The sequence below is a fragment of the Podarcis vaucheri genome, assembly GCF_965113315.1.
Source record: "Podarcis vaucheri genome assembly, chromosome: 16".
NCBI classification, from domain to species: Eukaryota; Metazoa; Chordata; class Lepidosauria; order Squamata; family Lacertidae; genus Podarcis; species Podarcis vaucheri.
Window position 1 is genome coordinate 10,312,535 of NC_138754.1, and position 27,645 is coordinate 10,340,179.

The 27,645-nt window shown below is 49.2% G+C and overlaps 1 protein-coding gene across 9 annotated transcripts in view; it reads right to left on the reverse strand.

Moving 5' to 3' along the window:
• The window catches only part of LOC309520451 (lysosomal acid glucosylceramidase-like), a 66,141-nt gene that overhangs the window by 31,657 nt on the left and 6,839 nt on the right, over positions 1–27,645 (reverse strand). For 7 of the 9 annotated variants that reach the window (XR_014214257.1, XM_082202256.1, XM_082202257.1 and 4 more), the window contains exons 2-5: positions 6,840–6,939; positions 3,061–3,252; positions 1,064–1,210; positions 834–970 (exon numbers count right to left, since the gene is read on the reverse strand). Coding sequence is in view for 8 of the 9 variants with exons in the window: in XM_082202254.1 (XP_082058380.1) it covers positions 834–970; positions 1,064–1,210; positions 3,061–3,252; positions 6,840–6,939 (576 nt within the window). In the remaining variant the exon portion in view is untranslated. Of the gene's footprint in view, positions 1–833; positions 971–1,063; positions 1,211–3,060; positions 3,253–6,839; positions 6,940–26,175; positions 26,195–27,231; positions 27,518–27,645 lie in introns of those variants that run through there. The other 2 variants (XM_082202258.1, XM_082202260.1) reach the window with 2 other exon arrangements.

A 27,645-nucleotide genomic window follows, 5' to 3' on the forward strand; every position in this document is an offset into this window, starting at 1 on the left:
GGTACAGTGGTGCCTCGCAAGACGAAAAGAATCCGTTCTGTGATTCTCTTCGTCTAGCGGTTTTTTCGTCTTGCGAAGCAAGCCCATTGACGGATTAGCGGATTAGCGCTATTAGCGGCTTTTAGCAACTTTTAGCGGCTTTTAGCGGCTTATCTGCTGATCGGATCAGCTGATAAGTGGCTTAGCGGCTTAGAAAAAGGGGGGGAAGGGGGGAAAACCAGCAGGAACTCGCAAGACATTGTTGTCTTGCGAAGCAAGCCCATAGGAAATTCGTTTTGCGAAGCACCTCCAAAACGGAAAACTCTTTCGTCTAGCGAGTTTTCCGTCTTGCGAGGCATTCGTCTTGCGGGGCACCACTGTACCTCAGAAGTCAAACAGATTCCATTCCGGAAATCCGTTTGACTTCCAAAACGTTCAGAAGCCGCGGAAGCCGAATCAGGCGATCAGTTTCCAAAAGAGCATTTGCAAACCCAAACCCTCACTTCCAGGTTTGCGGCGTCCGGGAGACGAAAACGTTCGACTCGCAAGGCGTTCAGGATCCAAGGTATGACTGTACTTTAGGGGGAAAGTGCATCTTAAAACACTGGTGAATTTTCACGAACTGTCCTGTGGCTGTTCCACACAGCTACATTTCAGTTTTTAAAACAGAATTTCTCGTTGTAACTTTAGCTCTTTGTTGTTGTAAAACAAGCCTGAACTGCCCTGAACTGCAGTTTTGTTAAGGGTGCTGAGAGTCCTTAGGGAGTCCCCTGGAGAAGGGAGTCTGCTACTGGTATCTGGGAGAACCACAGGAGGGAAGCAGAGGCCTCCTCTTTCAAGCCAGCTCCACTCACTTTCAACTTGGTGTCCTCCTGCACTAGGCTGAAACATTTCAGCTCAAAGTCGTCGGGGCAGTCGTCGTCGTAAGAGTACGGGCGAGTGGAGAAGTCCGAACAGCCAATGGGCATGCGCAAAAGGTTGTACTCGATGCCTGGCAGCGAGATGGGGAGGGAAACAAGGGACTTTAAGTGAATCGATTTATGGATTAAATAAATACAAAATACAAACCTCTGGATTTGCTTACCGTCTTTGGAGAAGTAGGACCGGAGAAGGTGCTCTTGGGCTGGTGGAGACAACTGCAGGATATTAATTGAGGATGAGTCTGTGTGGGAGCCACCGAAGCCTTTAATACACTGGTAGTGAACGCAGGGATTGTAGGAATACTGGAGCCCTTCAGAGGAGGTAGAGATGGAGGACGTGAGTTAGGTCTGGGAGAAGAAGAGGTTACTAGAGCTGCTCAGTGGCGTAGCGTGGGGGGTGCAGGGGGGGGCCGGCCGCACCGGGCGCAACATCTGGGGGTTAGGGTTAGGGGGCGCAAATCCACGGGTTAGGGGGCACAAATTACTTGCCTTGCCCCGGGTGCTGACAACCCACGCTACGCCACTGGAGCTGCTCATAGCCTCCTTCCCAATCTCAGCCCCCAATTGCCTCTAACCCAGCCCAGAATTACCCCGAGTCCATTGCGGTGGGGTGGGGTAAGAAGGAGTTGCTACTTCTTCTTCCTCCGCCCTGACTGAGAGCAGGAGGGTTGACTTCCAGGGCCGTCTTTACCCGGAGGTGCAAGGGGTGTGGGGCACCTGGGCACCGAATTCTGGGGGGTGCCCAGCAGCAGCAGTGGGGTCAGCTGCACCTTTGACATGACTGATCTCACGCTGCTGAGATCAGTCATGCCAAGGGTGCCGCTGACCCCGAGTGAAACATTGCAAATTGTGTTTTAATTTCATCAAAATAAAAAAATTCCTTCCTGTAGCACCTTAAAGACCAACTAAGTTAGTTCTTGGTATAAGCTTTCGTGTGCATGCACACTTCTTCAGATACACAAAAATGCACACGAAAGCTTATACCAAGAACTAACTTAGTTGGTCTTTAAGGTGCTACAGGAAGGAATTTTTTTATTTTAATTTCATCACTTACAGTTCAAATTCATTTAGTGAAAAGAACCATTGGGAAATGTTTTTCCTTCTACTGCAGAGAAAATAATCCTGGGTCATTTTTTAAGAGATCCAAGATGGCTTTGGGATTAAAAGGTAAAGGGACCCCTGACCGTTAGGTCCAGTCGTGACCGACTCTGGGGTTGTGTTGCTCATCTCGTTTTACTGGCCGAGGGAGCTGGCATACAGCTTCCAGGTCATGTGGCCAGCATGACTAAGCCGCTTCTGGCGAGCCAGAGCAGCGCACGGAAACGCCGTTTACCTTCCCGCCGGAGTGGTACCTATTTACCTACTTGCACTGGTGTCCTTTCAAACTGCTAGGTTGGCAGGAGCAGGGACCGAGCAACGGGAGCTCACCCCGTCGCAGGGATTTGAACCACCAACCTTCTGATCGGCAAGCCCTAGGCTCTGTGGTTTAACCCACAGCGCCACCCACGTCCCTATGCATGAAGAAATTAAGTGCAGTTTAAATAAAAGCATGCAAGAAATTAAAGCATTGCAGTCCTTGTCTGCAGTCATACAATCTAAGAAAACATGACATGCAAGGGGGATGGGACCACAAGGGAAGAAAGTCGGGAATTAAATCGGGCACCAGTTATTAGGCAGTTATAATGACCAGCTGGCACAGCTCAAGGACAAGAAGTACCTGATGGAGCTGGGCTAATAATAATAATAATAATAATAATAATAATAATAATAATAATTTATTATTTATACCCCGCCCATCTGGCTGGGCTTCCCCAGCCACTCTGGGCGGCTTCCAAAAGAATATTAAAATACTGTGATACATCAAACATTAAAAGCTTCCCTGAACAGGGCTGCCTTCAGATGTCTTCTAAAAGTCTGGTAGTTGTTGTTCTCTTTGACATCTGGTGGGAGGGCGTTCCACAGGGAGGGCGCCACCACCGAGAAGGCCCTCTGCCTGGTTCCTTGTAACTTTTGGGATAGCTGATGAGCCTCACTTCCCATTTCTCTCGCTGAGGCACTCTGGTGGCACAGCTACTCCCAGGCAACAGCGGAGGAAGAGAAAGCCTGGTGGAGTGGCATGTTTCTTCCTCCAACCCACCTGCTTAGAGAAGGCCCTCCTTACCTGAGCGTTTCCTGTTTGCCAAAAACTTCCCTTTGCTTCGCTCCAGGCGCTTGCCAGCCTTGCTGCTCAGGTACTTGACGAAGGTGCCCTCGGGCGGGAGGGACAAGGGGCCCATCATGTCGCAGTAAGTTGCATTGCAGACGCACACCATGGCACCAGGGCCGACATGCTTGGGCGCGCAAGGGGAGCTCGCTAGGTGAGAGATGGAAAAGACACAAAGCTGAGCAGCAGGAGGAAAATGGCTCCTTTCAGAGGGGGTGCTCTGCACATGCTCTGAGGTGGCCTTCCCTAACATATTTGTTGTTGTTGTTGTTGTTGTTGTTGTTGTTGTTGTTGTTGTTGTTCAAATTTAACAACCAATAACTGTTTTCAGACCCTCCAAGTGTCCCTATTTTCCAGGGACGGACCTGGATGTACAGAAGCCGTCCATTTCTGTTTTGATCCCGGAATGTCCCACTTTTCCTTAGGTAAAGGGACCCCTGACCATTAGGTCCAGTCGTAGCTGACTCTGGGGTTGCGGCCCTCATCTCACTTTATTGGCCGAGGGAGCCGGTGTACAGCTTCCGGGTCATGTGGCCAGCATGACTAAGCTGCTTCTGGTGAACCAGAGCAGTGTTTGGAAATGCCGTTTACCTTCCCGCCAGAGCGGTACCTATTTATCTACTTGCACTTTGACATGCTTTCGAACTGCTAGGCTGGCAGGAGCAGGGACAGAGCAACGGGAGCTCACCCTGTTGTGGGGATTCGAACTGCCGACCTTCTGATCGGCAAGCCCTAGGCTCTGTGGTTTAACCCACAGGGCCACCCGCGTCCCCTTGGACGTCCCTATTTTCATCGCAGAAATGTTGGAGGTTATGTGTTTAGCCAGGGCATTTGCTGACTGAAGGATAGTGTTCCAGGCAACTCAAGATACCTGGATGGAAGACTGCTTTTAACCGTAACTGCTTTTAGAATGTTTGTATTTTATTTTATTTTAACATAAATTGCTTTTGGAATGTTTTAACTGTTTTAAGATGCTTCTGTTGTGTTTGTGCTTTTAAATTGTGCCCTGGGCTCCCTTGAGGAGGAAAGGCGAGGTATTATTTCAACAAATTACAAAATAATAATTGCGGTTTCTCTTTTTTCCAATCTTAAGTTCAGCTCACCACATCTGGGTTTGGGAAGGGTGCAGCTAATCATAAATTAGTTAATTGCTATTGCAGTTAATTGCTATAACTGCTGTAGGGACGCCCACAGATCCCTCAACATTAGTATAAAAACAAAAAAAAAGGAGAAATTCTTGTTGTACACACTGGAAACATTAACACTACAAGGCCTCAACCTTGAGGACAGCACCAGTGTCCCTTAGCTTGCACCCCCTCCAACATTTCTCCGTTGAAAATAGGGACATCCTTCAAAAACGACAAGCGTAACAGTCTGGGATCAAAACAGAAACTGGGACTTCTGTAATTCCAGGAATGTCCCTGGGAAATCAGGACAATTGGAGGGTCTGTTATTTCCTGAATTGACCTTAATACAGGCGGAAAGGCAGGATCCTATTGTTAATGATAATGATAATATAATAATGGAAAAGTTGAAAGGGACCATGAGGGTCATCTATTCCAACCCCCTGTTGGAATCTCTTGCCCAAGGTGGGCTCGAACCCATGACTTTGAGATTAAGAGCCCCATGCTCTGCCAACTGAGCTCTCTCCCTCTGCCCTAGAGATGAGCAGAATAATAATAATAATAATAAATTTATTATTTATACTCCGCCCATCTAGCTGAGTTTCCCCAGCCACTCTGGGCGGCTCCCAATCGAGTGTTAAAAACAGTACAGCGTTAAATATTAAAAACTTCCCTAAACAGGGCTGCCTTCAGATGTCTTTTAAAGAGAATATATCTGCTTATTTCCTTCACATCTGAAGGGAGGGCGTTCCACAGGGCAGGTGCCACTACCGAGAAGGCCCTCTGCCTGGTTCCCTGTAACCTCACTTCTCGCAATGAGGGAACCACCAGAAGGCCCTCAGCGCTGGAACTCTATGTACATTTAATAATAATAATAATAATAATAATAATAATAATAATAATAATTTATACCCCGCCCATCTGGCTGGGCTTCCCCAGCCACTCTGGGCGGCTTCCAACAAAACATTAAAATACAATAACCGATTAAACATTAAAAGCTTCCCTAAAGAGGGCTGCCTTCAGATGTCTTCTAAAAGTTTGGTAGTTATTTTTCTCTTTGACATCTGGTGGGAGGGCGTTCCACAGGGAGGGTGCCACTACCGAGAAGGCCCTCTGCCTGGTTCCCTGTAACTTGGGGCTCTTTGGGGCTCTTTGTTGGCACTGTTCAAACTGGATCAAGCCAAGGGGCCCCATCTAATCCAGAACCCTCTTCTCACAGGGCCCAGCCTTATGCCTTCATGGGAAGACTGCAGGTCAGGCCAGGGTGCAAGGGCATGGAATGGGGGTGACTGCTTCCCCAGCCTGACTCTTCCAGAGAAGAAGGAGGCAGCTCAAAATTACAACAGGGGTTTGAGTGAAGCTCACAGCTCAGAAGAAGATGAGGGGGAAAGTTGGGAAATAATGGGAGAGGAGGAGGAGGATGAGCGGGCAGGACCAGAGCAGCTGGCTGACACGTTATCACTAGAAAGCATTCCAGACCCACCATCTCCCAGAACCCGGCGAGCCTTAAAAGTAGGAGAGCAAAGGGCTCAGAAGCCAAGGGGCCTCAGCGCCATCCGTAGAAAGGATGACGAATTAGGATGTGGGAGAGAAGGGGAGGGGAGATTTACTCCGGGCAGCGCCATTATTCCAAGAGGCTGCATTTCCAACCCTCTCTCTGTAAATATTTTATTTTATTTTAATAATACAGCAAAAACAGAACATCAACAGAAGGGGGGGGGTTAAATTTAAAAAGAACAAAGAAACATAGTTCAAAAACATTGACAACAAATATACTTGTTGCATAGCACCCCACCCCCCACCCGCGGCTTCTCTCCGCCACAATTCGACTTCTTTAAATCTCTATCTCCACATTTATCCTTGCATTCTCCAAATATATCTTTGTTTGTACTTCTTTTATCTCTTTCCTTTTCCAGCTCATACATATACTTTACATTCCTATCCTAAGCATATTAGCACATCTTTCTTAGAAAAATATTTTAACGTATACTGTATTTTTCGCTCTATAAGACACACCAGACCATAAGATGCACCTAGTTTTTGGAGGAAGAAAACAAGGAAAAAAATATTCTGAATCTCAGAAGCCAGAACAACAAGAGGGATCGCTGCGCACTAAAAGCAGCAGTCCCTCTTGCTGTTCTGGCTTCTGGGATAGCTGCACGGCCTGCATTCGCCCCATAAGACGCACACACATTTCCCCTTACTTTTTAGGAGGGAAAAAGTGAATCTTATAGAGCAAAAAATACAGTAATCTTCTAAACATTCTCTCTCTCTGTAAATATTGAATAAAAGCAGATGGTAAGGACTTTCCCTTGTCTTATCCGTTCCTGGCGACCTGCCTTGGGGGTTGGTTCCTCTGCCGCCTGATACTCCAGCTCCCATCAGCCCCGGTCGGAATGGCCAATGGGCAGGGATGATGGGAGTTGTAGTTCAGCAGTGTCCTTGGACTCCGATTCCCATGAGCTTCAGCACCAAGTGGAGAGCACCAGCTTCCCCTCTCCCCGAAACAGAGGGCTGTTCTCTCTAGAGCGGCCCTTAGATGACCCAGCCCAACAGCGCTCTTGAATCCTTATGTCTCCCCTCCCTCACAGTACAGTGGCCCTTTCCACTCACCTGTGGCACCTGCGACCACCTGAAGGAGGAAGAAGAGGAGGAAAAGGCTGGCCCCCGCAGTCCTCATGCTGCTTTCGTCAAATCTTGAGAGAAGTCGCACCTATGTGCAGAAGGGTTGAGACCTGCTTATCAGGAAATCACACACACACACGCTACACACATTGTTTTACTACAAAGGAATTTCAGAAATAGACTGGAAAGAGAAGCTGCTGAATTGCAACTCATTACCAAACTTAAAACCATGGAGAGACCTGGTCTGAACAAAGACATTGGATTCTTATCCCATTATACATAACTAAGCCATTTTTCACCTTCTCACCCCTTGCCTTTTCCTGTAAGACCTATTACAGTCGTTAAGAATCGTCAACAGGCTCATCTCAGCTATCTGCCAATCTCCCATTCCCACCACCCTTCTGAGAAATACCCCTCCCCACCTTCTCACTATATAGAAGGATCTGGCAAATTCTGTTTCAGTGTATCTGAAGAAGTGTGCATGCACACGAAAGCTCATACCAAGAACTAACTTAGTTGGTCTTTAAGGTGCTACTGGAAGGAATTTTTTTATTTTGACGCTACACACACTTTGACGTAACCCAACAACTGCCTTGCAATGTGACAAGACCCAGCGCAAAATAGGGAGCGTTTCCCAACCTATGTGCCACGTTGCCTTCTGCAAAACCTTCCAGGGGGCCGTGTGCCAGTGGTGTGCGGTGCCAAAGGAAAAGTTGGCGGGGCAAATAATGCCAGTCTTACCTTAGTACAGTCATACCTCAGGTTGAAGATATATACGATATACGATATCTTTATTGTCATTGTCCCATGAATGCAGAACAATGAAATTGAAGAAAAGATGCCTCAGGGTTGAGCGTTTTCGGGTTGCGCTCTGTGGCGACCCAGAAGTAACGGAACGTGTTACCTCTGGGTTTCGCCACTTGCGCCTGCGCAGATGCTCAAAATGGCGTCACGCGGATGGGCAGAAGCGGTGAAACACGACCTGCGCATGCGCAGACGCTCAGACGCGGGTTGTGTTCTGCTCTGGATGCGAACGGGGCTCCAGAACGGATCCCAGAGGTACCACTGTACAGTGGTACCTCGGGTTACAGATGCTTCAGGTTACAGACACTTCAGGTTACAGACTCCACTAACCCAGAAATAGTACCTCAGGTTAAGAACTTTACCTCAGGATGAGAACAGAAATCGCGCAGCAGCAGTGGGAGGCCCCATTAGCTAAAGTGGTGCTTCAGGTTAAGAACAATTTCAGGTTAAGAAGAGACCTCCAGAATGAATTAAGTTCTTAGCCAGAGGTACCACTGTACAGTGGTGCCCCGCAAGACGAATGCCTCGCAAGACGGAAAACTCGCTAGACGAAAGAGTTTTCCGTTTTGGAGGTGCTTCGCAAAACGAATCTCCTATGGGCTTGCTTCGCAAGACGAAAATGTCTTGTGAGTTCCTGCGGGTTTTTTTTTTCCTCCCCCCTTTTTCTAAGCCGCTAAGCCGCTTATCAGCTGATCCGATAAACTGATAAGCCGCTAAAAGCCGCTAATAGCACTAATCCGCTAATCCGTCAATGGGCTTGCTTCGCAAGACGAAAAAACCACTATACGAAGAGAATCACGGAACGGATTCTTTTTGTCTTGCGAGGCACCACTGTATACTGTAGGCTAGTTTTGAGACGCACATTCAGACACCCGATTCTCTATCCTCTATCTGTGAGGCATGGTGAGAGGTCAACAGAACCGTAGAGTTGGAAGGGACCCCGAGGGTCATCTAGTCCAACCCCTTGAATGCAGAAATCTCAGCTAAAGCATCCCTGACAGATGACCATCTAACCTCTGCTTAAGAACCTCCAAGGAAGGAGAATCCACCACCTCCTAAGGAAGACCGTTCCACTGTTGAACAACTCTTCCTGTCAGAAAGTTCTTCCTGATATTGAGTCGGAATCTCCTTTCTTGTAACTTGAAGTCATTGGTTTGAGTGCTACCCTTCTGAGCAGGAGAAAACAAGCCTGCTTCATCTTTCATGACAGCCCTTTAGATATTTGAAGATGGCTATCCTATCTACTCTCTGGAATCAGCTCCATCAGTCAAGAAACAATGCTTTGAATGCGTTATAAACATGGAACAGCAGATGGCACCAGAGAGCAAAAAAAATTCTATGTGATTTTTACATATCGGGTTTTTCTTTTTCTTTTGTTATAACTACTTAATTTCTAACTTATTGATGGTATCCCCCCCCCCCACATCCCTCGTGTATACATCCACTCTCAGTCTCCTCTTTTCCAGGCTAAACATACGCAGTTCCCCCCACTGTTCCTCATAAGGCTTGGTTTCCAGACCCTCAATCATCTTGGTTGCCCTCCTCTGCACATGTTCCGGATTGTCAACACCCTTCTTAAATTGTGGTGCCCAGAACAGGACACAATATTCTGGGTCAAGGACATGTTCCATCCAGGGAAAACAGGACTGGCTAGGGGTATATATGTTGTGATGAGAGGGGTCATGGCTAGTAGGGAGAGAGTCCTAGAGGATTGCATTTGGCCTCCCGGCCCGAGGTTCCCCCTCCCTGTGCTGGACTATGATCTGGGAGAGCAGGGTTCGAATCCCCACTCAGCCATGAAACTCACTGGGTGACCTTTGGCTCAGTCACCATCTGTTAGCCTAACCTACCTTGAGATGCTTGGAAGATACAGGTAGTATATACATGTAATATACAGATAAATAAATAATATATTGTTTTGATTTTTTTCTGGTTTTTACATTTTTTGTTACCTCTATGTATTTACAAGAAATGTTCAGGGTTTTTTGTTTCTGGTGTGTGTGTGTGTGTGTGTGTGTGCGCACTAATGCAGTTGGGAGGCTCCTGATCCCCAGCTGTGCCAGCTACACACACACACACACACATACACTACACCAGTGTGGTGTAGTGGTTCAGAGCGGTAGATTCGTAATCTGGGGAACCGGGTTCGCGTCTCCGCTCCTCCACATGCAGCTGCTGGGTGACCTTGGGCCAGTCACACTTCTGTGAAGTCTCTCAGCCCCACTCACCTCACAGAGTGTTTGTTGTGGGGGAGGAAGGGAAAGGAGAATGTTAGCCGCTTTGAGACTCCTGAAGGGGAGTGAAAGGCGGGATATCAAATCCAAACTCTTCTCTTTTTTGCTCTTCCAAATATGGCAACCCTAAGTAACGGAGGGGAGGGGAGCTTTACTCTGGGCAACATCAGATTGAGAGTAAGATGCTTTTTCTGAGTCTTATTGTGTTCCGGTTGAAATAAAATAACTGAAAAGTGCGCTCTCTCTCTCTCTCTGTGTGTGTGTGTTTCTGATTTCCTGGGCGGTTAGCCATGAGCCATCGACAACATGACATGCTGCCATCCTCCGGGCCAAAGATGCAGCTCAAACATCGACCTGGGATGGACCTATTGTACTTGTACTTTGTACAATTTATTAAGTACAACCAAACCTCAGTTCCTGGACGGCTCCGTTTTGGAACATTTCGGCTCCCAAACGCCGAAAACCTGGAAGTAAATGCTCTGGTTTTCGAACGTTTTTCGGAAGTCGAACGTCTGGCGCGACTTCCGCTTGAGTGCAGGAAGCTCTTGCAACCAATCGGAAGCTGTGCCTCGGTTGTCAAACATTTCAGAAGCCAAACCGGCTTCTGGAATGGATTACGTTCAACAACCGAGGTTTGAAGTATAACACTTCTGGCAGGCAGAAATGATGGGAGTGGATTTCAAGCGCTTTAGGCAGTCCCCTTCTTCTTCTTCCCATTGTAATAGGAATTTTATGGTCTAAGATATATGCTAATGTTCATATATGTACCAACCAAGCACATACATAGATCAGCACAGGAAAGCCAACCTGGAACCATTTTGATTCCTAAACTGACCAAATCCTTTCTCTGCAAGGTCAAAATGGAAAAGCCTCCCCATTGTCTTTTCCTTCACAAATCCTGTCTGTGTTTGAATAGGGTGTGAGCCTGTGACCTGGCCCAGGAACTAAGTATTTATCATTACAAAAGACTGGCCAGGCTCCCCAGGCAATCCAATCAAGTAACCTGCCAGACAGGTGATAAACAAGGACAAGAGATAAACAACATTTAAATTTCTGCTTAGACCGCCTTTTCTGTGATGTAGGTATGATGTATCTGAGGGGTGGTCTTAGGTTACACCCCTTCTGCGATGTATGTATGATGTTTCTGGGGGTGGTCTTGATCTACAGGGTGGCAATTTCAAAAGTCTTTATAAGCCCTTGCACGGCATTTTGGGGGGTCCTCTTCCTCTCCTGCGTGTGAGGGGAGCACCCTGTTGCAACAGATCAATAAAGATCAGGCTTGCTAGCTGCTTTGCTTCTCAATATTCTCTGGTTGGCCTCTGTTATTCTCTCCCACCAATAGGGAACCTATGTAAGGACTCTATATGGGCTCTTGGATACCCCATAAGGGAAAAGGGCAATTTTTGTTTACAACACCATGATTGTTCAACTCCCTGGAATTTTAGAGGCCCAGACTAGCTTCCTTCCTGATGCCCAGCGCCATCTCAGCCTTTTGCACCAGACTTGGCTAGACCTTTTGTAATGAGTGTGGGGTTGCTCGTGTGTAAGTTACCGCCACTCCTGGCTGTGTTGCCTTGTTAAACCTTTCTGTCTGGACAGCCCTTCACTTCGTGGCTGCCTCAGTCGCTAGCAGAATCCGTCCGCGGGCGCCTCCCAAACCTTCTCCAACATAAAAGTTGTTTGACGCCAAGTCTCCTCCCACTCTCCCTGCGCGGGAGTCCTCCACGCAGGGAGGGCGCGGGCAGCGGAGGACCCGTGCTCTCCCCGCTGGTGTCCGGCGAAGAGTCCTGGAGCCCCCTCTCCGATTCCCCCATCTGCCCCCCCATCCCTGGTGTCGCGCTGATCTGCCTCCCCATCTGCTGAGCTGCTTCTCTCCCTGCTGGGCCCTTCTCTAGCATCATTTGAGAGCCTTCCCTCCACCTCTGGCTCCGATGTCAGTTCCCTGACACCTTTGCATTAACTCTGTTTCTCATTTTCCCAGTTCCCCACATTTTGCATTTTTGGGATAAGAAAATGTGAAGGGGAAAACCCTACACAAATCTGGAGTGGCGTCCCTAAGACGGTTGAATGGCGCCTTGTACGCCTCGTTCTGGCGACTCCTGCAGCCAAGCTGGTACCAAACTTATTGCTCTGCTTTCCTTTGGACCACATCAGCAAGGTCAAGAGGGGGATATTGCCGTTTGGGCCGCCCAGGACCTCCAGCCACACTGGCCAGGACTGTTCCCTGGAGAGGTTATTTTGGTGCCTGCTCACGCAGCAAAAACAGCACAAGAGACAGCAGTTATGAGTTACCAGTCTCTGCAGCCACAGCAGGCGCTGCGATTCTCCAGCAGTATTACTTCACCCCCAAAGGCACATCCCATGATTTTTCGATACAGACAGATGCCAGCAACACACATTCTGCAGCCATTTGCAACTTTTATATTTAAAAAAATCCTCATGGAAATCTATCAGCATTTCAGAGCCTATTGGATTGTGCCAATGGCCCATCATGGTCCGACACGTATTTAGCCATTCTCAATGTTAAACCTTCATTCCACTACACAGACATTCAATTTCAGTGTAAGTTAAACCAATTATACTTAACAATTCTGAAATTGTGTACACTGGAATGTGTACAGTGGTACCTCAGGTTACATACGCTTCAGGTTACATACGCTTCAGGTTACAGACTCCGCTAACCCAGAAATAGTGCTTCAGGTTAAGAACTTTGCTTCAGGATGAGAACAGAAATCGTGCTCCGGCGGTGTGGCAGCAACAGGAGGACCCATTAGCTAAAGTGGTGCTTCAGGTTAAGAACAGTTTCAGGTTAAGTACGGACCTCCGGAACGAATTAAGTACTTAACCCGAGGTACCACTGTATTGCTAACATGGGTTTTTCCCCCCTACACTAGTTTTCTAAGGGACTCTAAGCTCCTAAATGATTACCTATTAGGGGATGATTAGCTGCTTGTGCTTAAAATGGTGCCCCTTCAGAGTTTGTGCGGCCCCACAAACCTCTGTGTGTGACAGAGCTCCTCAGACATGTCTGCTCTAGTCACTGTTAGAGTCCGACAGTGGCTGTTTGCGGAAACGCCTCCAACAAAGAAGTTCCTTAACGGAAACACGTCTCCTGGACTCACGACGTGACAGCTTCCGACGAAGCATGGGTCTCCCTGCAATTGCTTCTGACACCTCCCCACTATTTTCACTGGACGTGTCTCTCACCCCTTTCTCCCCCCTGCTTCCTGCCTGCGCTGCTGCATCTCTCTCAGTATCCCTGAGATCCTCCTCCAGAGACCCCGCGCTCCCCCTGCTGGTCCCTGCCTTGGCTGTTGAGTCTCTCCCAGTCTCTGGGAGCCCTATCACCTCCTTTCCCTCTGATGTCAGTTCCCTGACATCCACCTCCCCTCCAGGGCCCCCTTCCCCCCCGCCCCCTCCCTCTCCTCTGGGCGGTGAGGAGCTGAAACCCCGAAACGAATCCTCTTCATCTTCCGACGTCTCGAACATCTCCCTCCATCGGTCTTTGTTCCGACTCGCTGAATCCTCCTCCACCTCGGAATCCGAGAACCCCTCCAACTCCTCTTCTTCGTCTGTGGTGGCGAAGTATTCCCTCCGGAACCTCGCCACTGGCTGGGGTTTTCGAGGGAATCTCTGATGAAAAGTTTCAATTAGAACCTCGTCATCTACATCCTCTGCTCTGACCCAGGTGTTTTCCGACTCCGGTTCCCCTTCCCACATTACCAAATACTCTACTTGCTCTCCTTTCCACCTGGAATCTAGGATCTCCGCTGCATGGTAGCTGTGTTCTTTTTCCTCCATCGCTGGTCCCCTATTGACCCTCCCCTCTCTGTCCCCTATATACGGTGACAGCAACGATCTGTGGAACACTGGGTGCAACTTCATGTGGTTCGGTAACCGGAGTCTGAAAGCCACTGGGTTGACCTGTTGCGTGACTTCAAATGGGCCCAGTCTTTTGGGTCTTAACTTCTTACAACCTCCTTTAAATGGTAACCCTTGGGTGGACAGCCACACCTGGTCTCCCACCCTAAGGCTTTCCCCTTCCCTTCTGGTTTTGTCTGCCTGCCTCTTATATTCCTCCTTCGCCCGGTTTAAATTAAGTTGGAGTTGGCGATGGATCGCTTCCATTTCTTCAACGAACTGTTCTGCTGCTGGAACGCTCCAGTTCTCCCCCTCCCCCCCTGGGAAGGCTCGGGGATGACACCCGTGATTGGCCAAAAAAGGGCTCATTCCCGTGGACACGTTCTCTGCATTGTTGTAAGCAAATTCTGCCAACGCCAGCTTCTCCACCCAATCATTCTCTCTGTCATTAACATAACACCTCAAATATTGCTGGAGGACACCATTAGCTCTTTCCGCCTGCCCGTTGGTCTCTGGATGACGGGCAGTAGAGAAATTAACCTCTACATGCAGTAAGCTCATGAGCTTCCTCCAGAACCTGGAAGTAAATTGTTTCCCTCGGTCCGAAACCACCCTCAAGGGGGCGCCATGCAACCTAAACACATTTTCCACAAACAATTTGGCGGTTTCTTCTGCTGTGACCGCATGTGAGCAGGCTATAAAGTGTGCCATCTTGGTTAACAGATCTACCACCACCATAATGGCTGTTTTCCCTTTGGACCTGGGCAAATCAGTCATAAAATCTATTGCCACTGCCTCCCACGGTCTTTCCGGCGTGGGTAGTGGTTCTAATAAACCTGCCGGTGCCCGCCTCTCCCCCTTGGCTCGTTGGCAACGGTCACACCCTCTCACATATTCACGCACATCTTCCCTGACCTTGGGCCACCAGAATTCCCTGGTAACCAGCCACATGGTTTTGTGTTGCCCAAAATGCCCTGCTGTGGGGTTATCGTGCAGTTGCTTGAGTACCTTTTCCCTCAATTCCCCTTCAGGTATGTATAACGCTCCCTTGTAGTACAACGCCCCATTTCTCTCCTCAAAACCCCCGGGTTTGTCTCCCTCCCTCCTAAGACTCCTGAGTTTGTCCTGGGCGTATACATCCTGCCCCGTTCCCTCTACCAGTTCCCTTTGCCCCACCAATGCCGCCCCACACACCCAGCGGTCCTCGGGAATGACATGGGTCTCTTCGGGTACACCCTCTCCCTCCAAATATTCAGGTTTGCGTGAGAGAGCGTCCGCCCTAACGTTCTCCGGGCCTGGTACGTAACAAATCTCAAAGTTAAATTTGGAGAACTCCTGGGCCCATCTCAACTGCCGTTGGTTGAGCACTCGCGCAGTTCTCCAATACTCTAGATTCTTATGGTCCGTGCACACTTGCACCTTCTGTTGTGCACCAATTAGTAGGTGCCTCCATCTCCGGAAGGCCTCATAAATTGCAAGAAGTTCCCGGTCGTACACCGTGTAGTTCCTCTCAGACTTGTTCAGCTTCCGCGAAAAGAAGGCACACGGTCGCCACTCCGACCCCTCCTTCCCCGGCTGCAGAAGAAGCACCGCCCCTATGGCTCGGTCCGACGCGTCTGTTTCGACCCTCAGCTTTTTTTGTAAATCCACATGTAGAAGTTGTTCGCCAGAGGCGAAGGCCCTTTTCAGTTCCTCAAACGCTCGCTCCGCCTCCCCCGTCCAAACAAACTTCTTTTTGCTGCTGAGACAGTCCGTGATGGGCGCCGTCAGGTGGGCGAAGTTGCGGATGAACTTACGATAAAAGTTTCCAAACCCTAGGAACCTCTGCACATCCTTCTTGGTCTTGGGTGTTTTCCATTCCAGCACCGCTTGAACCTTGCCGGGGTCCATGGCCAACCCTTTGTCTGACAAGCGGTACCCCAGGAATTCCACCTCCTTGGTATGAAACTGACACTTCTCCAGTTTCACCCACAGTCGGTTGGCTTGCAGCCTGCTCAACACTTCTCTGACGTCTCTCACATGTTGCTCCTCATTCTCCGAATACACCAACACGTCATCTAAGAAGGCCACGCAATTCTTGTAGAGCAAAGGCCCCAGTACGTGGTTCATGAAAGCTTGAAAACACGCGGAGCCTGTTTGTAATCCAAAAGGCATAACTAAGTATTCAAATGCCCCCAAAGGGGTGAACATGGTGGTCTTCCATTCATCCCCTTTCCTTATACGTATCAGGTTGTACGCCCCCCTTAGGTCCAGCTTTGTAAAAATCTTTCCCTTCCGCACCCTGGTCAAAATATCATCAATCCTGGGCATGGGAAAAGCCGCCGGCTCTGTCACTGCATTTAAGGCCCGAAAGTCACATACCAGCCTCGGCTTGTCCGTGTTTTTTTTGTCCACAAAAAACACTGGGCTACCCCCCGCTGCCTTGGACTCTCTGATGAAGCCCCTCTTCAGGTTCTTGTCAATGAACGCTCGCAACTCCTGCATTTCCCTGTCTGACATGGCATACAACTTGCCTACAGGAAGCTGTGCTCCAGGGAGTAAATTGATCTGGCAATCAAAGGGTCTATGCGGAGGTAGTTGGTCAGCTTCCTTCTCGCTGAACACGTCGCTGAGATCAGCATACTGTGGTGGCACCTTCCCCTTCTCCACTACTTCAGTCCCTGCCAGGGTGGCTTGGGCCCCTGCTGACCCCTTTTCCCCCCTGCAGTGTTCTAAGCAATGTGCGGAACCGAAGGAAACCACTCTTTGATGCCAGCCCACCAGCGGATCATGTAGGGCTAGCCAGCTCATTCCCAAAATAATGGGAGCACCTCCCAAGGTGGCCACATTAAACGCTATCAGTTCTGTGTGCCTTGCCACCCTCATTATCATTGGGATGGTCTGCAAGCTGACTCCTCCTCCCAACAGTTCCCTGCCATCGATCGTGGTCACCTGCAGGGGGTTGCTTAAAGGGATAGTCTGTATCTGGTGTTCAGCAGCAAACTCCTTGCTCATAAAATTGCAGGCGCTGCCTGAGTCCAACAGTGCCTTTATTTTTAGGGGGTGTCCATTTTGCAGCTCTAGCGACACTTCAATCACTAGAGCCGGTCGAGGAGCTTCTGGTACTGGCACTTGGGGAAGGGGCACTTTCACTGCTCTTTGGCCTGGCTGCAGTGCCCTGATGGCAACCAGGCGTTGGCTTTTACCTGCTCCGTTTCTCCCTGCTCTTCCCCCTCAACAGTTCCCACCATCCCTTGCCATTCCTTCCTCTGGGGGCAGACTCTGGCAAAGTGGCCTGGCTGTTGGCAGAGATAGCATTTCCGGGCTCCCTTTCCCTCCTTCTTCGCCCCCTCACTGGGCTTTGAAGCTGCGCGCGCGCGGGCTGTTCCGATTTCCATCGGCTCTGCCGGCGGGAAAGCTGGCTCAGGAATGTCTGGAATGCGTAACTCCTTCCAACGTTCCCCTCTCCCTTCCCGCCTCTCCAAGGCTCTTGCCTCCTGGCGCGCTCCAATGGTCAGCGCAGATTTGGTCAGCTGATCCATAGACACCGCCCTGGGGCTCCTGGCCAGCTCGTCTTTCACAGCTGAAGAAAGACCTTCTTCAAATAGCATCTGAATGGGTGCTGCCGATAAATCCCACCCCAATCTGTGAATCAGCATGGTAATCCTTGGGGTCCCCCCCAAACTTCTGCACCAATCCTGGTACCTTTCTGGGGAACTGAGTGGTTCTCCCCTTCTTGTCTGCATCTTGAGCCCTCCTCTCCTCGAGCCTCGCCGTCTGCAGCGCCAGTTGGACCTCCAATGCTCGGCATCTTTCTTCCAAGCTTGGATCAGCTCCTCCCCCTGCTCCGGCTGGGTCGCTCATGATGCTTTCTCCTGCACAGGCAGCGTACAGAGACTGTCGGACTGCTATTAGGGGATGATTAGCTGCTTGTGCTTAAAATGGTGCCCCTTCAGAGTTTGTGCGGCCCCACAAACCTCTGTGTGTGACAGAGCTCCTCAGACATGTCTGCTCTAGTCACTGTTAGAGTCCGACAGTGGCTGTTTGCGGAAACGCCTCCAACAAAGAAGTTCCTTAACGGAAACACGTCTCCTGGACTCACGACGTGACAGCTTCCGACGAAGCATGGGTCTCCCTGCAATTGCTTCTGACACCTCCCCACTATTTTCACTGGACGTGTCTCTCACCCCTTTCTCCCCCCTGCTTCCTGCCTGCGCTGCTGCATCTCTCTCAGTATCCCTGAGATCCTCCTCCAGAGACCCCGCGCTCCCCCTGCTGGTCCCTGCCTTGGCTGTTGAGTCTCTCCCAGTCTCTGGGAGCCCTATCACCTCCTTTCCCTCTGATGTCAGTTCCCTGACATTACCTGTTGATGGTTTTCTGTTACTCTAAACTGAATGTAACCTTTGATCACGTGACTAAGGCAAGGAGTTGCAAATCCTCATCTTGAAAGGGTGGTGGCTGTTTGTCATTCTCTGAAAGCCACAGAGAACAAAAGGATGTGATAATAATGGCTCTGCAAGAGGGACATAGCCTTAGGCAGCCTAAAGCAGATTGGAATGGGAGAGAGAGGGACACTGTTTTGATTTCTGGAGCAACTTTTTATTTCTAAGACGCTGAGCCTGTGCTGGACATTGCACAAGACCTTTTGATATTTGGGATGTATACTGTGTGATAGGAATTTTATGGTCTTAGATATATGGTAACGTTCATAACTGCACATACATAGATCAACACAGGAAGACCAACCTGGAACCATTTTGATTCCTAAACTGACCAAATCCTTTCTCTGCAAGGTTAAACTGGAAAAGCCTCCCCATTGTCTATTTCCTCACAAATCCTGTCTCAAAGAGATGAATAAGGTGTGAGCTTGTGACCTGGCCCAGGAAATAAGTATTTTACCACTACAAAAGAATGGCCAGGCTCCCCAGGAAATCCAATCAAGCAACCTGCCAGACAGGAGATAAACAAGGACAAGGGAAAAACAACATTTAAATTTCTGTGATGTAGGTGGGATGTATCTGGGGGGTGGTCTTAGGTTATACCCCTTCTGTGATGTATGCATAATGTTTCTGGGGGTGGTCTTGATCTAGAGCAGTGTTTCCCAACCGGTGTTCCGCGGCACACGAGTTTGCCGTGAGACGTTGCCTCGTGTGCCGCGAGATGCCTGGAGGGAGGCGGGCGAGTCGGGCGGCGAGAGGCGCGGCGGCGGCGAGGAGAGGCCGCGCCTCCTGCTGCTGCCTGGCGCTCCTCCTCGCAGCCGGCAGCGCTGCCTGGGCGCCTCCGCGCGACTCTGCCTCGCTGGGTTTGGTCTCCCAGCAGAGACGGGTCACACGCGCACCTCCCTCCCTCCCTCAGCCTGCGCGGAGGGAGAGCCAGAGAGAGGCATCGCTCCTGCGCGGCGGGAGAGGGAGCAGCCAGAGCGATGCCCCAAACGAAGGCATGGGACTGGAGGGGAAATCCTCTCCGAGGAGGATTGAGCGCAGCTGAGAGAAGCCTTTCGAGGAGCTGCCGTGTCCCCTGGAAACCCCCTTCCCAGCTCTGCCTGCCTGCCTGCCCAAAGCTTGGAGGTTCCCCGGCAAGGGGGAGGGAAAAAACTTTCACTTTTGTGCGTCCCTCCCGGCGTGACGCTGCGCGCTGACGTCACGGGGCGGGGCTTTAATGGTGGTGTGCCGCGAGATTTTTTTTCAGTAAACAGGTGTGCCGTTGCCCAAAAACGTTTGGGAAACACTGATCTAGAGAATGGGAATTTCAAAAGTCTTTATAAGCCCTTGCACGGCATTTTGGGGGGTCCTCTTCCTCTCCTGCGTGTGAGGGGAGCACCCTGTTGCAACAGATCAATAAAGATCAGGCTTGCTAGCTGCTTTGCTTCTCAATATTCTCTGGTTGGCCTCTGTTATTTTCTCCTACCAATAGGGAACCTATGTAAGGACTCTATATGGGCTCTTGGATACCCCATAAGGGAAAAGGGCATATTTTTATTTACAACAACTGTATTTTGCATTTGCTGTATTTACTGTTTTTTGAAGGGTTCTGCAAGTAAAGTTTGAATAAAACTTTTATGGATCTGGACAATAATTACTTCCAAAAGGAGCCCGTTCTTATGCACCACCCAGTCACTTCAAACCACACAATATTAATATCTGCAATAGGCCTTCGGTCTGTCACTTCAGAGGTACACAGCCTTTGAACATGAAAGGTCCACTGAGCTATACCTCATGGCTACTACCTCTTGGTAGATTATTCTACCTCCACATTTTTGTCTCGCCCTCTGCCCCGCACCCCTTAAACCCATCTGCCTGAGGGGGTATCATAAGCATCTTGTGATCATCATGTTGACATTGGCCACAGGACAAAGCCACATATCTGAGACAAAAACGAGCAGGGAAGCTGCCCGTACGTGGTGAGAACAAGCCTTTCTAGACCTTCATATACTTTTGCTTCTGCTAAAGAGGCCTCTTCTTGAGGAATCTGCTGTCCCAAAGAGATAAGTTTCGATCTAAGAACACATACACTAAAAGTTACTAGCCCTCATGAGTGCATGTGTGTGGAAATCTTTCAACCCTGTGCCATGCGTTAAAGAGTGAGACAGCTGCAATTATGGTTTTCTGGAAGCCCCACAACCATCTAGAGCAGGGGTCTGCAACCTTTAAGACAAAAAGAGCCACTTGGACCCGTTTCCGAACGAAAAAAAACCCCTGGGAGCCGCAAAACCATTGTGACATTTAAAGCATGCGCGCCGCTGCCCTCTGATCTGACAGCGGGCGGGAAGGTGACGTTGGGACGGTGCGTGACTAATGCACGCACCGCCCCCAAGCGACATCACAGCCAGTACAGCGCCCGCCACAGTGGGGAGTGTCGGGGAGCACAATGCGCCTCCTCCCCTCGCTAGTATCCGCCCCGGAGCCGCGGCAAAGGTGTAAAAGAGCCACGTGCGGCTCCGGAGCCGCAGGTTGCAGACCCCTGATCTAGAGAGATACTTGGTGACCTACAAGCTGTTCCCTGGGAATAGAAGAGTTCCACTGTTTCCTGTTGTGGGATCCTTCTGTCTCCGAGCTTGAGAGATAAGCTGCTGATTCACTTGATTCCTCTTGGCTTCAACCAGGTTAGACTTCCTAAACTAGTTCTGTTTGATGCCCAAGGCTTGTTTCTGTGCTGTTACTAATTTGCACATTATTCATAAGATTAGAAATGAAGAGGGAACGCACAAACTGGCCATGGAAGGGTGGGGTGTAATTTTAAAATGTGCTGTTGCGCATTAACCATAATTGCTGCCTTTGGAACTGCTCATGTGTGATGCTTCCCCCAAAGAAGCCTGGGAGGTGTAGTTTGTTGTTGTTGTTTAGTCATTTAGTCGTGTCCGACTCTTCATGACCCCATGGACCAGAGCACGCCAGGCACTCCTGTCTTCCACTGCCTCCTTTAAAGGTATAGGTAAAGGACCCCTGACGGTTAAGACCAGTCGCAAACGACTCTGGGGTTGAGGTGCTTGTCTCGCTTTACTGGCCAAGGGAGCCGAAGTTTGCCCGCAGACAGTTTTTCTGGGTCATGTAGCCAGCATGACTAAGCCGTTTCTGGTGAAACCAGAGTAGCGCATGGAAACGCCGTTTAGCTTCCTGCCGGAGCAGTACCTATTTATCAAATTGCACTGGCATCCTTTCCAACTGCTAGGTTGGCAGGAGCTGGGACCGAGCAACAGGAGCTCACGCCATCACGGGGAATCGAACTGCTGACCTTCTGATTGGCAAGTCCAAGAGGCTCCGTGGTTTAGACCACAGTGCCACGCGCATCCCTACTGCCTCCTTTAAGGTAAAGGTAAAGGGACCCCTGACCATTAGGTAAAGTCATGACCGACTCTGGGGTTGCGGCGCTCATCTTGTTTTATTGGCCGAGGGAGCCGGCGTACAGCTTCCGGGTCATGTGGCCAGCATGACTAAGCCTCTTCTGGCGAACCAGAGCAGCGCATGGACGCGCCCTTTACCTTCCTGCCAGAGTGGTACCTATTTATCTACTTGCACTTTGACGTGTTTTCGAACTGCTAGGTTGGCAGGAGCAGGGACCGAGCAACGGGAGCTCACCCCGGCGTGGGGATTCGAACCGCCGACCTTCTGATTGGCAAGTCCTAGGCTCTGTGGTTTAACCCACAGCGCCACGATTATTATTATTATTATTCACCCCACCCAGTCTGGACAGCATTCAACATATATAAAAACATAATAAAACATTAAACATTTTTTTTAAAAAAACCTTCCCTAAGGGCTGCCTTCAGATGTCTTCTAAAAGTTGAAAAGTTACTTATCTCCTTGGCTCGGTGGGGTCACATAACTCCATACCCTCCAACATTTCTCCAGTGAAAATAAGGACGTCCTGGGGAAAAGCGGGGGCATTCTGGGATCAAATCAGAAACTGGGACAGCTTCTGTAAATCCCTGGGAAATAGGGACACTTGGAGTGTCTGGCTTTGATGCCTACCAACCTGGGTGGCTTTTAAAAGACGTCTGGACAAATTCATGGAGGAAATAGGGTTGCCATATGTCCTCTTTTCCCAGGACACGTCGTTTTCTTTCACGGTTAGAGCCATTATAACGGTCCATAGTTAAAATTAGAAGCTGGCAAATGTGTCCTCTTTTTTTGCTCTTCAAAATATGGCAGGCCTTGCTGGAAGCCACAGGAGGGGAGAGTTAATAGTGCCATAGAAATAGGGAGGGGGAGATCCCCCACCATAGAAATTAATAAATGCTCGGGTTTGGGGTTCTTTGTGATACGAAGGCAGAACGTAAGCTGCAAGGGGATTCCTGGGCTGCCTTACGCAAACCTGGCTGGCTGAGGGAAGGGCAGAGCTGCCAGCATTACAATAGAGAGCCATCAAGGGTTGCCCACAACGTCTTATCCCACGTGTGACCCAAGACTGGAGATTTGAAAGGTCAAGAGGCCCATTGGTTTAGACCACAGCGCCACCCGCGACAGACCCCAGGAGCGTGTCTGGAACCCCTCTGGACTTGCAGAGAGGGAGGGTGGAACATGACTTTTATAACAGTAGCATTGCAGAGTTGGAGATGACACACAGAGAAGATAACCACATTCCGTTCTTCTGCCGTTCTTCTGGGCCCGAGACCAAAAATGTCGGGCTCTCCGCTCGGCCAAGCTGATAAAGCTCATTTTCCTCCAGCCGAGTCCTTCGGAATTAACGACCTGAGCCTTTGATGAGGCCTCAGGCACATTCCCGTTCAGCAGAGTTTCCAGCACAGGGAAGTGATGAAATTTATGGCTACATGGCTAAAGAGTTTTATTTCTCGCTACGCAGACAGCAAAGAAAAATACACCCTCTCTCTATGAAAGCAGAGAGCAGAACTGAACCACAAAGGAACAAAGGAACAGGAAACCAGTACATCACATCCGTCTCCCATGAGACTTCCAACAGTATGGAATATGTGGAATGTAAACAGAGCCTTGTGACTCAGCTGCTCAGTGGCAAAACAGAAACTAACAGACCCTGAGGGTCCAGGAGTTGCTCTTATGCTCAGATACTGCTTGCTGCCTTCTCATCGCCACCAGGCAGGCCACTGTGAGAGAAAGGTGCCTGACTAAGATGGACCATTTGCCTGATCCAGCAGCCTTCGCTGAGTACGTTTCCGAGCACAATTCAAAGTGTTGGTGCTGACCTTTCAAGCCCTAAACGGCCTCTGTCCAGTATATCTGAAGGAGCGTCTCCACCCCCATTGTTCTGCCCGGACACTGAGGTCCAGCGTCGAGGGCCTTCTGGCGGTTCCCTCACTGCGAGAAGCCAAGTTACAGGGAACCAGGCAGAGGGCCTTCTCGGTAGTGGCACCCGCCCTGTGGAACGCCCTCCCACCAGATGTCAAAGAGAACAACAACTACTACCAGGCTTTTAGAAGACATCTGAAGGCAGCCCTGTTTCGGGAAGCTTTTAATCTTTGATGTATTATAGTATTTTAATATTATTTTGGAAGCCGCCCAGAGTGGCTGGGGAAGCCCAGCCAGATGGGCGGGGTATAAATAATAATAAATTATTATTATTATTATTATTATTATTATTATTATTATTATTATTATTATTATTATTATTATTATTATTATTATTTTCATCTCCATGATCTGCTCCTGATGCTGCATGGAATGGCTACATCACAACCACCACCACAACAATACACTAACACACCCAGAGGTTGCGCATCTCCTCATCTCTCCGTCTTCCCCTGTTCTAGCCATTGCCTGCCTGTGAGGCGTTCTCAAAGTAAAGGAAAGATTAAACTCTGATTACCGATAATAAGAATACACACAGAGGCTTGAACCAGCAAGACTCTGGGAAGGGTGCGTATAATAATCTCTCTCTCTCTCTCTCTCTCTCTCTCTCTCTCTCTCTCTCTCTCCCTCGGCCCAGGTCGTTTTATTCACAAAAGAACTTTTTACAGGGTGTTCGTAAGAACCAATCAGATTTCTTCTGAGCATTTCCACAAACCCCAGGTGGGAACAAAGTTAAACTACCAAAACTAATTAAGCACGGGGTAAACAAAGAACAGAACTGCAAAGGAGAGCATTTGGCAACCATGGAGGTGATAAACAAACAATATGCATGATAAGAAGGGTTGCCAGGAGGACAGCGATCATTATCACCTTCGTGTGAGATCTGTTTCCCCGCCCTAAGATTAACATCCTGGGATTAACATATCAGAAGAAAACTTGCCCACATCAAAGAAACCTGCCCACTATCTTTGATGACCCAGGAGCCTGCCTGGCGAAGCAACTGGGCTGTGTACGTGACTTATGAAGAGAGGGATGGGCAGTAGAGGAAATGGCCAGAGATGCAGAGGGTTGTGGGATTTGATCAGAAATTATTGTCAATGTATCAAACCCAGTCAACACAATGCATTCATCGTGGACACAATGGCTTGATTTTATAATTCCTCATAGTAATCCCACCTGACCCCACACTCTGAATATTTGCACTCCTACAGCCTCTCCCTTAGGGGCAGTTTGAGGACAGCCACTCCTTGCTTTTGGGACCAGGGAGTCTGAATCAAACTTTGAAATGAGCCTGGGTCATGCTTTCCTCAGGCTTGTCTCAGCAATTCCTGTTCCTCCTTTCCTAGGTTCAAAAGGCAGGCTGCCTCCCACATGGAGCGTTGGTGTGGGTGTGGAAATGGAACGGAGTATCTTGGGAAAGGGCATGGCCGGCTGGAATCCAGAACATGAGCTCGACAGTCCATTAGGACTAATTTGGCTCTTGCTCCACCAACCCTTCTTGCTTGCAACCAGTTCAGAGGCACTGCCTCTCCTGCTGAACTCAGGAAGGAGAGGGCAAACGGGGACAAAACGATGGGTTCTCAGCCTTTTGACTCAGCAGCTGCAACAGGCATTAACTAATTACCTCTCCACATTGCGATATTTTGCAACAGGCCAGATCGCTTAATTCAGTGATGGCCAAACTTGGCCCTCCAGCTGTTTTGAGACTACAACTCCCATCATCCCTAGCTAACAGGACCAGGGGTCAGGGATGATGGGAACTGTAGTCCCAAAACAGCTGGAGGGGCGAGTTTGGCCATCACTGGCTTAATTAATCACTTTGTTTGCACAGAAATGGGGGCTTTGCGTGGGCTGTGTGGTGCTCCCATTTACCCCAAGTGCCAGAGAGCAGGTGGGTGGCATAGAAGACCCAAAGGGGTCTCCATCGAGTGCAGAGGGTCCCAAACTTATTTGGCCTACAGCCCCCTTTTCAGAAAAAAAATTTACCCAGCCTCTGTCCGCCCCCCCCCCAGATATCTACTTTCTTTAAGCAAACAAACAGAAAGATGCAGTGACAAATTTGCATTGTATTTTTGTCAGCAGCATTCTTCAATCACCGCAATTAGCTGTTTACAATCAGTGTACACACACAGACACAGTGGTACCTCGTGTTACAGACGCTTCAGGTTACAGACTCCGCTCACCCAGAAATAATACCTTGGGTTAAGAACTTTACCTCAGGATGAGAACAGAAATCGTGTGGTGGCGGCGCAGCAGCAGTGGGAGGCCCCATTAGCTAAAGTGGTGCTTCAGGTTAATAACAATTTCAGGTTAAGAACGCGGACCTCCGGAACGAATTAAGTTCTTAACCCAAGGTACCACTGTGTGTGTGTCTGTGTACACACACACACACACACACACACACACACAGTTAACTTGCATTTTGAGTGTCTATGTGGAAAATAACCACTACGACTTTAACTCCATGTTACATTGGGTGCCATTACGCAACACATCAAACACGTACAAACGCTTTCTCAGATTATTCTTCCCTTTTTTCTCTATGCTTTTGCCACCCCCTTATTTTTATTTAATGCCCCCCCAATTGCACCCAAGGCTACACCCCCCCCGATAATTTCAGTGCCCCCCAGGGGAGGTATATGCTTTTGGGAAAGCCCCATAAATAGAGCACAGGAACCAAGAGACCTTCACTCGCTTGTGTCCCTCAGCACCAAGCACTCAGAGGTAGACTGCCACTGAGCGTGGATGTTCTTTCTCTAAGAAGATCCCATTTTTTCCCCTCATGGCAGCCTGGTAAATGTCTGGCAGCCCGGCAATACACCCCACAAGCCTCAAACCCTCTACAACTAAGCATATATTTTAAAAGGAAAGAAACTTGGGATCTGAGGAATCAGAATATGCAGTCTGACTAGTGAACCGGCCACTATTAGTATTGCTGCTACCAGAAGATGTCTGGTTAAAGGCTTAAAATGCACTTCCTGCCCCATAAGATTTATGTATTCCGTGTCCTGTAAGTATGCCAACTTCAGAGAAAACTGAACCCACAAAAGCCCGATCCTTCTTTGCCTTCCTTAAACACTTTTCAAGCTGAGCTGCTGGGTGTGACCCACTTGCAGTGAATTTGGATGTGGTTTCTAATACAGTGGTGCCTCGCAAGACGAAAAGAATCTGTTCTGTGATTCTCTTCGTCTAGCGGTTTTTTCGTCTTGCGAAGCAAGCCCATTGAAGGATTAGCGCTATTAGCGGCTTTTAGCGGCTTATCTGCTGATCGGATCAGCTGATAAGCGGCTTAGCGGCTTAGAAAAAGGGGGGGGGGAGGAAAAAAACCAGCAGGAACTCGCAAGACATTTTCGTCTTGCAAAGCAAGCCCATAGGAAATTCGTTTTGCGAAGCACCTCCAAAACGGAAAACTCTTTCGTCTAGCGAGTTTTCTGTCTTGCGAGGCATTCGTCTTGCGGGGCACCACTGTAAAAGAAAGGTATAATCAATCCATTTCTGCAGCTGCCCCTCCCTGCCCCCCCCCAGCTACGCCTATGGCCCCAGACAAACATTTCCTCCCTCCCCTTTATACACTCCCCATGCTGTGAAGATTTGGGCTCAGCTGCCGGGGGAATAATAGCACCTTTCCTGTTGGTTCGTCCAAGTCTTAAAAGTTCAGTCCTATTCCTTTCAGTCTGGGATTCTTTAACAGTTGGGATGAAGCAGAGACAGGCTATTGTTTAAGGGTTCAGCCAAACTTACCTATTGCCCTGCACTTTCTGAAAACAGGCTAGATGGCTTGGTTGGTTAAAGTGTGGCGCTGATTACGCCAAGTTTGCAGGTTTGATCCCCGTAAGCGACAGCTGCATATTCCTGGGGTTAGACTAGATTGTCCTCAGGGTCCTTCACAACTCTATGATTCTAGGTCTGTGCTTTAAAGCTCCCTGTCCAACCTCTTTTCTTCCTCTTCTCTCTCTCTCTCTCTCTCTCTCTCTCTCTCTCTCCGCTGCTTTCTCCTGGAAAACTTGTTCTTTAATGCTGAATCAAGACAAACAGCAACTTGGAGTTTCCATGCACTGTCGTTTGCTCCGATTCAGCAGTAAAGAATGAGTTTTGTGGGGGAAGCACGAGGGCAAAAACAAAATGTGTCAGAGGTGTGTCAGAGCTTTAAAGCTC